Source organism: Solanum lycopersicum, chromosome 2 (genome assembly GCF_036512215.1).
Source record: "Solanum lycopersicum chromosome 2, SLM_r2.1".
Classification (NCBI taxonomy): Eukaryota; Viridiplantae; Streptophyta; class Magnoliopsida; order Solanales; family Solanaceae; genus Solanum; species Solanum lycopersicum.
In genome coordinates, this window is record NC_090801.1 from 51,807,166 (window position 1) to 51,825,400 (window position 18,235).

General features: G+C 29.7%; 2 protein-coding genes across 2 annotated transcripts; both read right to left on the reverse strand.

Annotated features, from left to right (window-relative positions):
* Nucleotides 1–443: 443 nt before the first annotated feature.
* Nucleotides 444–7,573, reverse strand: LOC101248840 (thioredoxin-like protein AAED1, chloroplastic). The gene is made up of 7 exons (XM_004233417.5): nucleotides 7,058–7,573; nucleotides 5,157–5,203; nucleotides 4,938–5,052; nucleotides 2,352–2,396; nucleotides 2,198–2,257; nucleotides 2,012–2,107; nucleotides 444–867 (listed from the first exon to the last, which is right to left on the reverse strand). Exons 1-7 carry the CDS (start codon nucleotides 7,337–7,339, stop codon nucleotides 748–750), a joined length of 765 nt encoding a protein of 254 aa, XP_004233465.1. The 5' UTR covers nucleotides 7,340–7,573; the 3' UTR covers nucleotides 444–747.
* Nucleotides 7,574–8,796: 1,223 nt separating this feature from the next.
* Nucleotides 8,797–9,810, reverse strand: LOC109118706 (protein PHLOEM PROTEIN 2-LIKE A10-like). The gene has a single exon (XM_004233905.3). It carries the CDS (start codon nucleotides 9,808–9,810, stop codon nucleotides 8,797–8,799), a length of 1,014 nt encoding a protein of 337 aa, XP_004233953.2.
* Nucleotides 9,811–18,235: the final 8,425 nt, after the last annotated feature.

Sequence of the window (18,235 nt, forward strand, 5' to 3'; positions counted from 1 at the left end):
AAAAAGACCTATTATTTTTCTAATGTTATACTAATTTAAGGATATAAAAAAAAATTAACTTCTTATTCAAAGAAAACATTTACAAAATAAACCAACAAGTCATTTAACATTTTAATGTAAAAAGTTTAAACTTTTAATATGAAAAATAATAATTTATTAATACAACATAACAATAATACATGACAAACATTTAAAAATATTTGAACTATTTTATATTTTCTGAAATTAAAAAAAAAATTAGTATATCCACACAATGTACGGGTAAATATAGTTATAACAAAAATAGAGTACTTTTTTTCAAAATAAACAAATTTTAAAAGCTTGATCAAACAAACTATAAAATTATTCCCGTAAAATGTCTATTTATAAATATTTAACTAAAGGATCCTCCTATCATGTAGAACGAGATTCAACCTTACAAAGGTAAGTAGGATGATACAAAATTTACCAAAACATAACCTTTGTGATTTTCCAGTACTAGATAATATAATTTCATACAATTTCAAATTCTGATATGGACTATTTACCTCCCATCCTCATATACTAGAGGTGATGGAACAAAGTTATTTCACGATTTTATACCAACCCATCCTAAAATTAAAAATTATCCCTTAATCTCGTACCAAATGAGCCCTTAGTTACAAGTTTCAGAATTACATACAACATATACAATTAGAGAACTAAACCAATATATGCATCCACTTCCCTTGGAAATTCGAATAGAGATGAAACACAGATTGAAGGCATTTATGCAACAGGAACTTTGCAGCAAATATCAAAGATATCTTCCATAGGAGCATGGTCACCGGTCCCTTCATCCTTCCATGCATACAACAACTGCTTCCCTTTAAACAGAAACATCCCTCCCTGGTATCAACATACAAACGAATATTACTATCTCGACATAAACCAAGAGCTTGACGGAAATCTTGATTGTACGGGTGTCAAATGAGCGGGTTGGACTATATTTGGGTCAACATGATATACGGGCTGGATCACAACCCACTCAATAGTTTCTCGGTTGACGATGAGCCAACTAATTTAGACTAAACAATACTCCCTCCGTCCACTATTGTTTGTAAGGATAAGATCATGCACAACCCTTAAAGAAAAATTTAATATAAGGTGCAATTTGACTAATATAACCCTATTATCAATCATTATTAAAATGGTTTGTACTTTTTGAAAATTGTAAAAACAACTTTTCTTTCACATTAAAGTAGTCTTGTAACTTTTAAATGGTTACTTTTTGAAATAAGTAGTTATGTAATTATTAAGGGCAGAATTGAAAAGAAAAAAAAGACCAATTGTTTCTTGATTGTTTTAAGTGACAATCAAGTTTTGGACAACTATTTTTAGTATACATGAAAAACAATAGTGGATGGAGGGAGTAGTTCATAACCCCAAGCCATCCAAGTCAATTTATGGTTCATTTGTTCTTTTATACTTTGTCTAATTACTAAATCAAACTAATAAAGCTTTATTCTTTTGTTTATCATAGCTATATCAAATAAATCAAACTCAAAAAGGCCAACTTTTCTCTTTTTGGATAACCGTGGTGTCCGGGCCAGCTTTTGCGCAACAGCAGGTACCAGGTAACTATGTCGATCAGGGCTAGAACAAATGGGAAGAATTCTCCTAGTGTTTTTTGTCTCCATCTGAGATTTGAACCTGAGACTTCAATGCTCTTAACTACTTTATTGGCCACTAGGCCACACCCTTGGGTGCATGCTTACTTTTCTATGTTCGATAAGCTTTTGTATGGGTCAATTTGGGCTTCATATACAAGCGTAAATTGAACCAATCTTTTACATGAGCTAACTTTGGCTACATATGAAGTACAAATTGTCCTAAGATTTTAAATGAGTTTAACTTGGGTTATGCCAACTAATATATACCCAGACTAACCCGCTCAAGTCTGGATGTGTTGGACAGGTTATATTTTTATGGGCTAAACATGACACCCCTAATTCATGAATAACAATGCAGCAGTAGAAGAAAGAGCTTAAACCTGCTGCAAGACACCACTTCTGTCATCAGGGGTTGCTTCAATGGTGTAGTTCTTCGTAGCTTCCCGCAGTTCATTGAATCTAGAGAGCACTTTAGCCTGACAAGGGAAAAAATTAGTTAAAGATCAAGTCATTCTCATGGAGCAGAATGATCATTTTTATGAAGGGAAACTCCTTGAGATCATTACACTAGCTGGGTTGAAAAATGTGCGGCCAACACCATAATACAGGCCTAGAACATCGTATGCCTGAGATACAAGGAAAGTGTCAAAATCTCCAAGAAAAAATCGTGAAAGGCAAAATGAAGCAGTCACATAGTTGTGGAGATAGGCAGATACTAACCTTGCGGTCTGGATCAGCATACAAGCAATCCAATGGAAATGGTAACTGGCCATAAATATGAAGCAAAAAGAATCAGCTCAGGATCCTTCAAATATATAATCAAGTTGTTGACAGCATGATGATTCACAGTTTCAATTAAGAAGCATGCCACGGTACTAAATAACTTTGGAAGAATCCTCAATTTTCATTCCACCTTTTAAAACAGTTTCCTTCCGTTGTCAACGAGTTGGTCTCTTAAGACAAATTTAATCCAACTAATGTATGTCTACAACACCAGCCTAATATAAGTGTACCAAAATCACTAAGTTTACTCCCAATTAGTTGGCATCGAACTTTATGAAATACAAATTAAGGAAGCAATTCAAAATACTCTATTATTATGTTCTTTGATTCCAAAATCGGAACTATTTTAATGAATCAGTACTGCAGCTTTAGCTTATAAAAAAGGCTAGATCTGCCGTGCATAAGATGGAGCTAGGCAGCTTCTGGAGTATTGGAGTTCAAAATAAATGCATCCTTACCACACCAGATGTCACTTATAGAGGCAAAACATATTAACAGAGAATATAAGTCCACATTAGCAGCAACAACAACAGCAGTGCTCTTTGTTATCCGTGGTGTTGGGGCCAGCTTGTATGCACCTTAACATACAAAGTTCTTGATATTTTTATAGGTAAAATCTGCGATGAGGTTATAATACTCCTAGATAAACAATAGGTTCAAAATCCACATACTAATATGACCAAAAACTCATTTGCAACAAGTAAATATCACCTATATAGATTTTTTTCTTCCATTGTCGTCATATTCTTAGCTAAGTTTGCATTGGTTCCAAGAAATTATAGCTCTTTCGAGACAACTTCTTTCCCCGTGATTTTAGGTCTACCTAGTTCCCTTTTAACACCTTCCATCACCATAGTTTCACATCTACAGAATGATGCATACGTAGGTAGGTCGATTAAAGACATGACCAAACCATCTCAAGCGATCTTCTCTCATTTTATCCTCAACTCGTGTTACTTGCACCTTTTGCCTAATATGCTCATTTTTAATCTTTTCTGATCTTGTATGACCACATATCCATCTTAGCGGTCACATCTCTGGAACACTCATCTTGTGAATATGTTGGATTTTAGTAATCCAACATTCACTACCATATATATAACATTATTGGTATAATTGTCCTTTAGAACTTACCTTTCACTTTTGTAGACATCCTCTGATTACATAAAACCTTAGTGGTAGTTTTCCTTTTCAACAACAACACCAACATATCCAATGTAATTCACAAGTGGGGTCTAGGAAGATAGAGTGTACCCAAACCTTACCCTTACTGAGCTGTTTTCGAAAGACTCTTGGCTCAGTAGTTTTCCTTTTCAACCATCTAACATTCTATGAGTAACGCTCATCTGCCATTCCAGTCTCCTGAAACGACAAGCCTAGATATCTAAGCATTTGGCACCACTCATCTAGCCTCATCTCAACTTCACTCTTCTCATGCGGACTAAACTCGTCGTGCATGTATTCTGTCGTACTTCTATTCATCCTAAAACCCGTATCTAACTGCTTCCCCATTGATCAAGCTTCTGGTTGACATCCCTGTTGGTTTCAGCAATCAACACTTTTGTCAGCAAATACACCCCATAGAACCATCTTGTATTTTGGTGGTTAGCTCATTCATAACTAGGTAAACAAGTAGGGACTCAATATCAATCTCTGTTATAGACTCAATGTTATAGGAATTCTTTTTTGTATCTCCTACTATTTTCACACTAGTAACAACTTCTTTATACATGTCCTTTATGGCCTTAAGATATTTAATATGGACTATTTTCTTTTCCATCACCCACCAAAGGACCAGAGGACCTTTCATGGTACTTTATCATATGTTTTCTCTCGATGACACCATGTTTAGATCTTTCTTGATAAATTTTGATCAATCTTCTTAGCAGAAATATAGCCTTTGTTGTAGATATACCATGCATAAGTCCATATTGGTTCTCTGTTTAGGACATACTAACTCTATATTTAAGTAGCAAAATCAAGCAAACTTCTTCCAAATCAGAATAGAGGCAAATTCGGACAAACAGTATCAAATTTCAACCGACGACATATAGTTCTATTGCTTCCAAACTAAGGTCAGTCAATAGTTGAGGCAAGTGACACTATTTTCTTGCAGAAACCACATTTTGACATTTCTTGAATCAATTATGTGGTGTTTGTTTGTGGACTTGACTTGCAAATAAAGAGATTTAAGCTTGCATGTCAACTTTAATTCATGAAACTGAGAACGCAATTGTAACTTAAACTTGAATAAATTTTTTCAAGTTGAAGGCATATTTCGAGTAAGTTTTCACAAATATTCAACTTCCACTCATGGATTTCATATTTGAACGAAACAATTCAAACAAAAACTTCAACTTTGAATTTAAATATGTTTCTGAAGGAACCTTAAGTTCATGGAGTCAATTGAGCCAGAAGTTTGATATGACATGTATGACCTTAACTAGCTTATTTGAAACATTAGAAATAATATGTCAAAGAACTAAATCATTCGAAGTAACAGCCAAGGTGAAATGAAGATACCCTTTCAGCAAGAATACGTGCTTTGTTAGGAGCACCAATACCAACTGCAATTAGCTTTACACCAGCAGAATCAAATCTCTCCTTTGTCTCTTTGAGTGCTTTAGCAAGTTCCCAGCTAACAAACAGCAATGCATATCGAACAAGAATATCAAAAACAAAAATTGTATATAAAACACCAAAACAAAAAGTCTTGATAGAAAAAGTGAGGTCATAATTTACCAGCAAGGACAGCCAAAATGCCTCAGAAGTGCAACAACAGCTACTCCCTGGTGAAGATAACGACCCAATAACAAAATGTAATTATGCTACCAGAAAACGTCGGTCAGCCATTTGAAATTCATGAAACGGAGATAGGTAGCTCCATGATAACATAGGCATCAAGCCCCATTTTTCCATTTAAACCATATATGCACCACCGAATTGTTTGCCTTAAGTTTCTAATCTTTCCTGCCCCTATTAAGTAAATTTCCATTTTTTTTCTTCTTTATTGTTTCAGTCAGCCTGGGCATACCTTAAATATGTACTAGTTATACTGTTATCTTTTTATTATTATTTAATTTTTAATGACCATGGTGTCCACCCTACCTTTAGCACACCTCAACTAATTCCACGAGATACTTGCACCTCCCACCAGCACCAGGTATACCACCTAGGCTAGTACAAATGAGAAGAACCACCTACTGTTTTTATTTCTAGATTTAATTTACGACATCAAGGCTCTCAACAACTTAATTAGTCACTTGTTGTATTGTTATAGTAAGAAAGGATTCTCTTTACAGTTTGTCCGAGTAATTGTTAAGTATTGTTTCATAATGTATCATATTATGTTATATTGTATCATACTGTATTGTTTTAAGATTGTATTGTTCTCCGTCATTACATAATGTCACACATCCATAATTTAACCAATAAACCTAATAGATAAGTAGGATACGTGGTTGAACTACTATGAAAAAGGTAGTATAAAAGATGAAATATAATTATTAAAATTGTTATCAACCTGTATTTATAAGGTTAACAAATAAACAGAAACAGAAATAAGATGAAGCAGAAAAAATACAAAATAATTCGAGTCCATAGAAACTACCGTGTCTCCTTAAGAAATTTAATCCCACTGTACACGAGGTTATGGATTAATTTCTCCCAAGATAAAATGGATTAATCCTGTTAAAGAAATAGCGGTACCTCAAACTTCTTTAACTTCAGCGAACTTAAGAACAACAACAAGTCACACAGACTCAGTCGATCGACACTTTGATTTTGAGAGAAAAATATATGCAGAGAAGGAAAATTTCAGTGTTTGAAAAAACGAAAAATGACTTCCTTTTATAGTCATTTTTAGCAAGAAACGTGTCTGTTCAGAAAAATGTGTTCAGACCCGTTTTTTCGGAAAATGAGTCTGTTAGGAAATAACGACTTTTCGAAAAGAGTAATAACTTTTTGAAATGTTACTGTAATCAGCGAATTAATTCCGTTAATTAACTAATTAACTAACGATCTAAATTAATTTATAAGAGATAATATTAACAGAATTTATTTGATTAACAAAAATTGATTCAATCACACGAATTAATTCTGTTAATTAACTAACGTTCTAAATTAATTTAAGAGATAATATTTAATAGAATTTATTTGATTAACAAAGATTGTTTCAATCACATCATTTTTGCCGAACTTAGCTCTTTAAGAAGTAAAGGAAGTGTTTCCTCTTTATATAAGGACAACAATTTTCCTTTCTTTTGCCGATATAAGAGAAATGACTTTTCATTTGCAAAATTTTCATTTTCACTCCAAAATAGTTCCCTCACTTTTCATATCACTCTTTTCTTTTCCCATTTACACTTGCTAAACCCAACAAAAATAATTTTAAATAAGGGATCACACCAAATTCGATCATTACGTAAAATGAATCTTGAAATTAAATCAAAAGATAAAATAGATACTTAAAAACATTGTATTTAAACTAACAATACAATACCGTACTGCGTTAACAACCATCCAAACAAGGTGTTAGCAATCCAGAAATTTGCACAGCACATTAAAACAAATAGTTGGGAAGATGAAAAGAAAAATCCCCAAAAATAGGAAATTGAGTTGTTAGAATTGTGAAATAGCAATACCTCATTTTGATCCCAAAGGTCCTCAAACTTGACGGACTGACCAGTAGCAGTGAAAATTGAAACATCTGCTAGTACATCACCAATGTCTTGAGCAAAGGCAGCGGTGGAAGCAGCAGCTTTAGGCACAAAACTAGAAATTCGTTTTGGTGTAGTGGCGGTGAGAGGAATAGCAGAGGAAGGGAAAGGGTGAAGAAACTTGAAGGTGTTGGGAGTGGGAGAGAAGGAACAAAAAGAAGGAAATTTTGTAGCAAATGTTAGGCTACTCTGCTGGAGAGATTCCATGGTTGCAGATTGCAAGTGGGTTGAAATGAAAATTTGTGGAAGAAAAAATTGGCAACTTCTTAGCCCAATTTTTCTAGCTAAGAGTATTTGATCAAAATATAACCATCCATTATTATTTTTATTTTCGTGGCTTTATTACGTTTAGACTAGACTAAATTTATCATTCCAAAATCAAAGATATAAAAGGTTGTTATCAAAATAAGTCATAAATAAAATAATACATGGATTATCCCTAAATATGAAAAATTGCAAGTTAAAAGTATTTTTAATTATGATAACTTTTGTTAGGTAAAATTAAATTTGTTCATTGATGTTATGCATAGGTTAAAAGTATTATTAACTATGACTATTTTCGTTAGGTAAAATTAAATTCATTCATTTATATTACGTGTGGTATAACTTTGTGTTACTATTTTTTTGTATTTAGGCATAACTTGAGTCACTTAACTTATGTTTTGGGCTTAATTTTTTTTGCCTTCAAATATAATGTGTCACTAAGCTTATGCCTTGGAGTATTACTAGTGTCTTAACGTAATTTCCTTTTTGTCTTAAGACATAATTTATATCACTGAATATATACCTTATGAAAAAAAATAAGTTAAGATTTTTTATTTTATTTTTTCGCTAATGACAATTTCAATTATTATTTTTATTCAAAGCTTTGAAGGAAAAAAATTTGAACATCAATATTTTAAGTGGTCACAATTAAAGACTACTCCAAAATAGGGGCATTAGTGCGATGGATCCCAAAAAAATAATCATAAAAAAATATAATATAAGGTTTTTTTATTAAAAAAAATTATATAGTTTTAAAGTTAGATTTCAATGCACATGGATTATATTCTTATTACATAATTTCGCAATCTCTCTTTTTTGAATTATTCATATCTAAGATGCAATTGTTATAATTATGCAAATATTTAACTGACGAGTGATTAACAAGATAACATTATATAAATTCTGTGCTTTCATGGCAATCGTGGTCCGCTTCACTTATGCAATAGATGGTAGTGTTATAAAAAAAATATGCTTCTCGAGGATTTAGTTATTACAATCGTCAAGAAATTGAGGATAGACAGATGTAGAAAAAATGTAGCAATAAAGTATTAAGTTAAAAGTAACTGTGCTCCAATTAAAAAGTTCGTAACTGTTAGCACGTTGGATTGAAGAAACAACGCAAGGACTTAAAATCTGTATCTTATTAGTATTATATAAATAACTTTATAATGGAAAGAAAGTTGAATGAAAAAAGATTCGTAAGAAATGTATCAGGTATCAAATAATATAAAACGAAGATAGTATCGATAAAACTAACTGAAGTAGACAATGTTTTCAACCAAAACCATGATCATACTCAATATAGAATGTAGAAATCAAATACAACAACTAAAAAACAGAGACAATACACTTTGAGATACAACATACACTGCTAAAATTCATCGCTCAACAACCCTGAACTAAGTTATAACCAAAATCCAAGGACCATTCAGTATGTCCCCACACAAAGTAAGACATAAGCTAACAACAACAGAATACAGGGAACTCACACACCTATAAACTTCAACACTCTTCTCCAAAACCTCCTCATTCATAAATTCAACATATCTTTTCAAACACTTCCACAACTTCTCCACAAAAGATCTAACACACTCAAAAACAACTCTCCCACTCAAATCAAGAATATACTTTTTACTCATTGGCACAGTTAAAGCAGTACTAGTTGACACTTTATCATCCATTTCTGTACTTGTCAAAATTTGATGAGAAGTTTTGACAAATGTTTCTGTTGCACCATTACATAAGGTCACCAACATTTCTCTCATTTTCGCTTCATTCTTCGGATTTGTCAAACCAGAAAAGATTTCATTGTAAGTGTTGATATTCATTGTTTTGTCAAGATAAACAGCAACAAGAGTGCTCACAAATACTTGCACACAATTCCCTATCAGAGTATCAACATATTCAGGAGGAACAGAGTAACCCTGTTTAACAGAACAAAATGTAAGTACCAAATTCCTGGCGAAACTCCCAACAATTACAGAAGCAAAACCACACCCTGCATCAGAAAACAGTTTATTTAAAACCTTATCGAACAAATCAGAATCCAATTCCTCTGTTTCTTGATTACAACAACCTCGAAGAACTCCGATAGTTAAAGCACTAGTGACCTTAACAATTGACTCTGAAAACTCATCTGAATTAGTAATCTTGGAAATTTGCTTCAGACTTTTTGGAATTTGATCAGAATTTGATAACATAAACTCCTTTAGATCTTTAGAGAAAATCCCAATTACATCAGCAGAATCAGACGACATTTCAGCTAAAGAAACAACAGAATCAAGAAGCTTCAACAATCTTTCCCTCTTTTTAACCATAGATGGTGAGTAATAAGCTTTATATGCACCAAAACCAGAGTCACCAAGAGCTCCTAAAGCAACAAGCAAGTTCTTGTTTTTTTGAGTATACCCCATACCCTTTTTTATTTGTTTCATATTCATACAATTCAGAGCACAATCTCCTTAATTCTCAAGACTCAAACGGGGTTTGAAAAACAGATTGAATATAACTTGCTTAATGTAGAAGAATATGAACGGAGTTTTTTTACTTTTTTTTTTTTGCCTTTTTGGGTTCAGAGAAGCTAATCCGGTAGAAATTATACATGTACTATGAATCTTTTGATAAGAACGACTTAGATCAGGACAACTGCTGGGGTCTCTGCATCTTCATTCACTCTAAGCTTGCAGGTGTCCACATTTTTGTGAGCTAAAAAATATATATTTTACACGCGTGTTAAAAAATTAAAAGGATAATTTTATCGATTCAATTGTTGAGAATTTTTTTGAAACTTTATAAATAAGTATAAACACTTTTAAAAAGAATAAATACTTTTTTAATTCAATAAGGTGATCACCTAAGTGAGATAACTATTTTTAGTATAGTGATCAACTAATATAAAATAGAAATAATAATTTGATTTGGTAAAGAAATTAAAAAATAAAATTAATAATTTAAAATAAATTATAAATATTTAAGCTAATATTATCTCTTATTTATGAAAATAGATTTATTTTGATCTCTTAAATATAATTTTGAGCATATTTAATTTCTTTCACTTTACTAAAGTGGAGCATTTTTAAATATACTTTGAAGGATCAAAATAAACATGCTCTCATAAATAAAAGATAATTTTAGCCCAAAATAAACCAACTCTCAAGTTTAAAATATGTTTTTTAATAGACTATAAAAAAAAAACAGCGTAAACAATAATTTATACACGTTTTTCGTTTGGCCATAAATAATTCGGAAATTTTAAAAATAAAATTATTTAAGTTATGTTTTTAAAAATAAATATATTTTTTAAATTTGTGTTTGAACATGAATTTTTATATATTTATAAGTAAAAATAAAATTTCTCTCAAAATATTTGATAGATTTTTGAAGAATTTTTTTACAACTGATCTAGTAAATAACGAGAAAATGCGCTCCAATGCACTTGTAGATAAGCTGAGCGTATATCAAGTACGTACAATGTTGGATTTAGAGTGGGTTCAATTAAATTCACTATTTTCCTACTCGAACTACAATTTATTGAATTTAAATTTTAAATTCGCTTCTGAGCAAAGATATTAGAGAACTGTGTTGGTATCCATAGAAGTACTAAGTGTATCGGGGCTCAAAAGAAGAGAGGAACACCACACGAAAGGAGGAGGAGATTGAGGTACGCCTAATGGAGTTGTGCCGCATGCTCCAAAAATAGTACCGTCCGGCACTGCAATTTGGGGTCCAACATATTTTTCTTCTGCGTGAATAATTGACTCATTAGGAATTTCGTCATTTGAAATCACCACTGAAGAGGAAGGAGGAAGAAACTCTCTCCATTGCCCACCATTAATATTATTGTTACTTGGTAATGAAGTTAATGAAAGATCACGAGCGGGAGGAGGAGGAGCCACCTATTCATGAAAATTAAACCTAATTAATAATTAGTTAAAATAGCTAGTAATGTTTTCTAATTTATGCGGTAAATCAAATTTACACTACTTAATTACTCATCATAGTTATAAGGCGAAATGGTCTAGTAAATTCTTATATATGTATTTATTTGTATTCTCGATTTTTCTACTTATTCTTTTGTCAACTGAATTCTTGAACCCATCTAAACACAATATTTTAAACACAATTTTAACGTAACATATATATGAATATTAATATGAAAGAACACTAAATTTAAAAGATTAATTAAAAAAAAAAAGGGAGAGAAGTCATCTTCTTCAAACATCCCTGCCCCCCCCCCTCCCCCTCCCATCCAAATCGCTGCCTCCATCCCAACCAAATTTCTTATATCCATTCCATTTCTTTTTTTCTTTCTTTGAATTTACCACCATTTCCTTGTTCTTCTTCTTTAACACCTCACATATTGTCCTTCCTCTAAATATTTTCTCAAAGTTTATCTTTTTGCTACAAATTATTTTTTATCGTAGTTCTTTTCGTTTTGTCATATTTATTTTTTAAAATCTCGATTTTGTGTATTTTTTTTGTGATTGTGGATATAAGGTATTGAAAAATGAAAACCTCCATTGGTAATTTGATGAAGCTTCAAGAATAACAAATGAGTTATGTGAATTTATGACTACATCGAGCTGTCATGGTGAAGATCTACAAAATCAAACCAACAAAGATACAATACAATCAACACACAAAAAAAAAAGATGAATAAAGTGAAGGAAAAATAAAAGAGAAGAAATTTGAAGAAAAAAATTAAAAAAGACAAGAGAAAAGCTCAAATTTTTCAAACAATGGTGTTGAGTGAAAATAAAGAAGAAAAGATGGTCTTTAAAGGTAAAAATTTGACTTTTTAAGGTGTTTCACGCTAGTTTTGTGTGTATCACACACTCCATGCGGAGTCTTTTCACATAGGATGTGACATAAAAAATTGTGTTTAAAAATAATGTGTTTGGATTAGTTCAGGGATCCAGATGATAAAAGGGTAAGTAGAAAGGTCCAAAATACAAATGGATACAAGTTTTAGGATCCATCGGACCATTTCGTCTAATTATAATTTGATATAATTACCACTCGCGACTAACATTATACATTAATTAATTAAGGGCTGACTTCGAGTTTGTATAATTTGTCACGTTTACATATGTATAATTCACCAAAATATACAAATATATGTATAATATACAATTATCTAATCAATATATATATACAATTCACCTCTCTCCTACTATATGCCCAATCTCGCTCGCCTCTCTCCCTCTTCCAATCTCTCTTTCTATATATACAAATGCATATGTATAATATACAATTATTTAACTAAAATACCTATACAATTCACCTCTCTCCCACCACTCTCTGCCCTCTCTCACTCGCCTCTCTCCCAATCTCGCTCACCTCTCTCCTCACTCTCCCAATCTTGCTCACTTCTCTCCTACCTCTCCCAATCTCACTCGCCTCTCTCCTCACTCTCTCATTCTCTCTTGCCATATATAGAAATACATATGTATAATATTCAATTATCTAATTCCCTATAACATGTAGCTGCGAATTGCAATTATCAAACTATAATTTTGAAGAATAATTAGGCTATTTTTGAGTGACTACATGTGAAAGTCCCCTTCATTTAATATGTAAGTTACTTTTTTAGGTCTGATCATACGATTCAAACATGATATTATACTGGATGCATATGTAAAGGGGAGTGCTTAAGATAATGCCTTAGCTGAAATGATCACACAATTCAATAGAGATGAGTAACCTCTGGTGAATGTGCGGGGATGGAGGTGGGATTGGAGTGAGATTGGAACTCTGGTGCAGCAGTTAACATTTGGACAACTTGTCTGAAATTAACAACTTCGACTCTATAGATTTTAGGAGGAATTGGTGGCGATGGAGCGATGGGCTTCTTGTTGATTAATCTTGATGGAAAGCTGCGAACTCTATGGAGAGAAGAAAGATATGGCTTTTCTTTCGTTTCTTCGTGTTGATCATGACCACCAAAAGAACTTGAAGAACTAGAGAAGGAAGAAGAAAATATTTTACTTGAATACGATTCCATTTTTCAGTTTGATATAAGTAGAATTTGTATTGTTAATTTTGTGGCCTTGTATATATAGTGAAAGTGGCTAACATAGTTGGGGGATTTTGTAAGAACAAAATATTAATTGTAGTAGTAATAGAAAGAAGGTTGTGAAGAAGATATTATTAAATGAAATGGAGGGAGGATGTAATGTGAAGTTTGTCTTGAGGCGTCGGCTATATATATGGATAGATGAAGTTGATCAAAGATAGCGGACACGTTTGGATTGATTTAAAAGTTGGTCAGATTTAATTTTTAATTAGTGTTTGACTTTTGAAAGTGTTCGACAAATATAAAATATATAATTAAAAAAAAATCAAAAATGAATTATAAATAAGTTAAAAAAACATTTTTCAAGATTGAAAATAATTTAAAATACGTTTAAAATGACTTAAAATAAGTCAAAAGTAAAAAGTATATCTATCTTACTTTTTACCTTTTTATTTTAAAATAATTTTAATTTGACTTTTTATTTTTGACTTAAAAATTATATTTTTTAAAATCAAGTTCAAACGAGCTCTTAGTCTTTAAATTATAAATAAATCCAATATTAATATACACTACTCAATTTTGACCTAATTTAAAAATTAATTTCTTTTTCTTCTTTCTAGTTATTTTCTTTATTTCAAATTACGTGATATTTTAATATTTCACTTTGTAATAAGATAGTGTTGAGTACAGTAAGGAAATATGAGAAATGAAGTGTTCCCCTATACTTTAGTAGAACATTCTTCTTCAGAAAAAGTTTAATTTTTAAATAAGAAAATGCTTCTACTTGTTATTAAAAAAATTGAGAAAAGGAATTTCTCGCACCATTGTCGATAGGCTACGACTATAACTATTTTCTTCTCTTTTGATATTATTTTTGACATGATACAAATTAATTTTTTTTTTACTAATTTTAACTTTTTGATTTTGAAAATTGATATTTGAATTCTTGTTTCTTGCAAAATTCTGTAAAGTTATTATTTCAAGTATCTTGAATCAAATAGATGATGATATTTTAGGATTGTAAAAAGGAACTGACTTTATTTTTAAAAAGTTATCCATGATACAAAATGATTAAATAGTGTTTTTTTTAAATTATTATTATTATGAGTAATAAAAAAATTAAGATATTCCTTATTTTTATAAAAATAAATAGTTTTTTCACTCCATCTAACTACACCATTAATTTTGATACTAATAAAGTATCTCTTTTTAAATGCTTGATGAGACTATGTGAGGACTAAGCTCAGCTACACGTACAATTCAGTCTAATCTGCTGATGAAGAATTTTAGCTAGGGATGTATAAAGAAAATCAGTATTCCGACTAAATTGATAATTCGAATTAAATTGAAAAAAACAAATCAATGATTAGTAATTTCATCTGACTATTTCTTTAAGCTTAGCTTAAGTTATAAGTAATAATTTTGACGTAATAAAATAATTCAACAATTTAACATCATCACTGCCATATGTAAATAGGACTACAAATGGACGGTCTGTTGAATTTGTTTATAATTCATTTTTACTTGTTTTATATTATAAAAATAGTTTTATTTTTATTTGTTATTTTAACGTATTAAGAAAAAGTAATTAGTTTTTTCATCTTTTACCTCTAGTATAGATATCTAATGCTAACCATTGATTGATATGAATATCATTATTAAATCATTACATCAATCATTATTTTAAAAATATATAAATTTAAAAATAAATGAATAGAATATAACAAAATACAATACTGTGCAGTGTGCAAAAGGACCGTCACACAGTCTATTCAAACCTTCATTTATGGAAATCCATATTCAATCTTATTTAAAAATTCAACCAAACAGAGTCATAGTTCTTGAGAAAGACGGAATTCTTCTAGAACTTAATTAATATCCTGAATTTTATTTTTTTTAATCATTCGGAATAACGTTTTCAATAGGATTTTCTTATATTCATAGCTCGAATTCGAAATCTCTGATAAAGGATAAATTACTTTCATCGATATACCACAATCCTTGTTGATAATATAATATTGTCTGACGCTAATTTAATTTGACGTCCATATTACATGTTTCTGTAAAAAAATTTATACATATATTTCACTCAAGGTAATTAATTTAGTATGTGACCAACTTATTTATCGATAATTACTAATTAAAACAGTAAGTACAAATTGGAAGAAAAAAACAATTGTATCAAATAACCTTTAAAAAAAAAACGCAAAAGGGTATATTTTGAAATAAATTAAATTAAATTGCAGATTATTATAGTGAAAAATTAATCAAATGCACAAAAAATACTCGATAAAGACTATAGTAAAAGTTATAGCAATCGCAAATTATATCCTTAAATCAAAAAATATTAAAGTTATCAAAACAATCTATATTTGAGTCAGGTTGCATCGTTCTTGGATTTATATAGTCTAACTACATACTGTCAATACTTGCAATCACTTTTGATATCAATTATTCCATCTATCTCTATTTATATGATATTATTTATTTTTTAAAATCAAAACTATGTAAATTTTGATTGACATTTTAAAATAGTGCTGTGATATTTTTTCATCCTATTGGATGACAATTTATACTATCTCCGTTTATTTTTAATTACAATAGTTTATTTTTTAAAATTACACGACAATAATTTTGACTAACATTTTATGATATATTTTTCATTATATTAATATGTAAAATATTGATATTTATAGTACTGTTTATATAATTTTTAAATATTCTATTTTTTATTTAAAATATTAAATTATTATAATTAAATTTAACTTTAAAAATAATTAAATTGACTTTTAAAAACTTTAATAAACGATCAGTTAAATATCTTTTAAAAAAAATATATATAATGTAAATTAATAGGATTGAAATAAAAGCTTATACTATAATATGCCTTAAATATCGTGACGTCTTGGGACGGATGGAGTGGTCATCTGCTTCTTGTTACGAATATTTAATTATCAAAATGTATTGACTGCCAAGAATTTGGAATTCAACAAAGCAGTACACTGAAGAACAAGAGTTTTGGTCTTTGAATAACAAACTCACTTGTAATAATTCAAAACAAAGACCAACTAGTACTGCCCAACTTGTTGCAAAGTCTTGAATCTTTCAAAGCTCATTATTGAAAGTCATACGTACTACTCCTCCGTTCAGAATTGTTTATTATATTGTATTTATTAAAAGTTAATTTGATTAATTTTTAAAAATAAATTAAATTATATTAATTCGATATTTTTTTAAACAAAAAAATTAGATATTCTAAAACTATATGAAAAATATTATAAATTATAATGTTTTGCATATTAATATAATAAAAAAATACATCTTAAAATGTTAGTCAACATTTTTATAGTTTGACTCTAAAAATAGAATTCCATGATAAATATTGCCGAAAGAAGAGAATAGTATATTATTTAGTTTTGACTACGAAAGCATTATATTAAAAGTAATTTATTAATTTTATATATAAAATAAAGAAATCATTTATCACTTAATTTTTAATTACAATTTTTCAAGACATTAAAGTTATTATATTCAAAGAGTAGAGTGATATAGAAAAATTGTCATTTTATTTACTACTCTTTAAGAGATATAACAAATTAATAATGGACAGACTACCATATATTTTTGAATTTTGTCTGCTTTAATTTTCTCGATTCTTTTTCTCTAATCCTATTTAGCTTTTTTTTTAAAAAAATAAAATAAAATAAATTGGAAAGACATATAAAAAGCTGAGGTAAAGTTTAATTTTTTTTACCTGTACTTTTTCCTTTTGAAAATATTGCTCATTTTTTTAAATTAAAGACATAATCACACGGTTGAGTGAAGTGAATTTGCTTAAATAAAACAACAAATTAATTAGATATTAATGCATCAAGGTGGAGGCATTAGTTGAGAAAATTATAGGTGTTGGTGCTCATGGACAATCCATCAATATTTTGTTTCAATAGAAAACAATACAGTATTTGAATTCTTCGTGAATTAATTATGAAAAAATATAATTAAAATGTTAATGCTACTAATTACTATAGTTGATACAAATTTTGAAGTCTTATGCAAATTGGTCAACAACAATTACCTCCTTTTTTTTTTTTTTTACCATTATCATTTTTTTCACTATTTTTGAACCTTCATAGAGGCTCCACCACCATAGATTTATGGATCCTATAACAAGTTACAAGCTTATAATGAATGTAAAATTTTAACCCTAAAGTAATTTGAATTTGGATTAGATTTGAACTAAATTTCAGTTTTGGCTTTTAGAGTTTGTTAGTTATTTGTGTTGGTTCAATAGATATTAAACATCAAGAGGAGTACAAAATTTAAATTTGCAATAGAATTGAGGTAAATTTTAAAGAGGCGCAACAAAAAAAGATAGAAGTATTTTTGTATTATAATGTTATGTAAAATAAGGAATTGACATGTATATATAATCCATAAATTAAATTCACATATTTTAGTCAAATAAATATTTAGCAAATAAAGGAATTTTTTTTTATAGATAACAATTGACAAACATAACATACAACTATATTAGAACTGCACAAACAGCGGGATTCGTTGTAGAGAACATTTAGGGCAGAGAGAAAATGAAATATATATAAAAAAATATAGAGAAAAAAAAAAACTACACTTATGAAGAGACGGAAAAAATAAAGAAAATATTTCTCAATATGACAACGCCAAAATAAATATAAAAAATTGTAAAAAAATTAAAGTGAACTATTTACTGTCAATTAATATTATAATTTGAATAATATTTATATAATAGTGTGTATTTATTTATTTGATAGCGAATACAATTAATTTTTTATCGACGGGCAAAA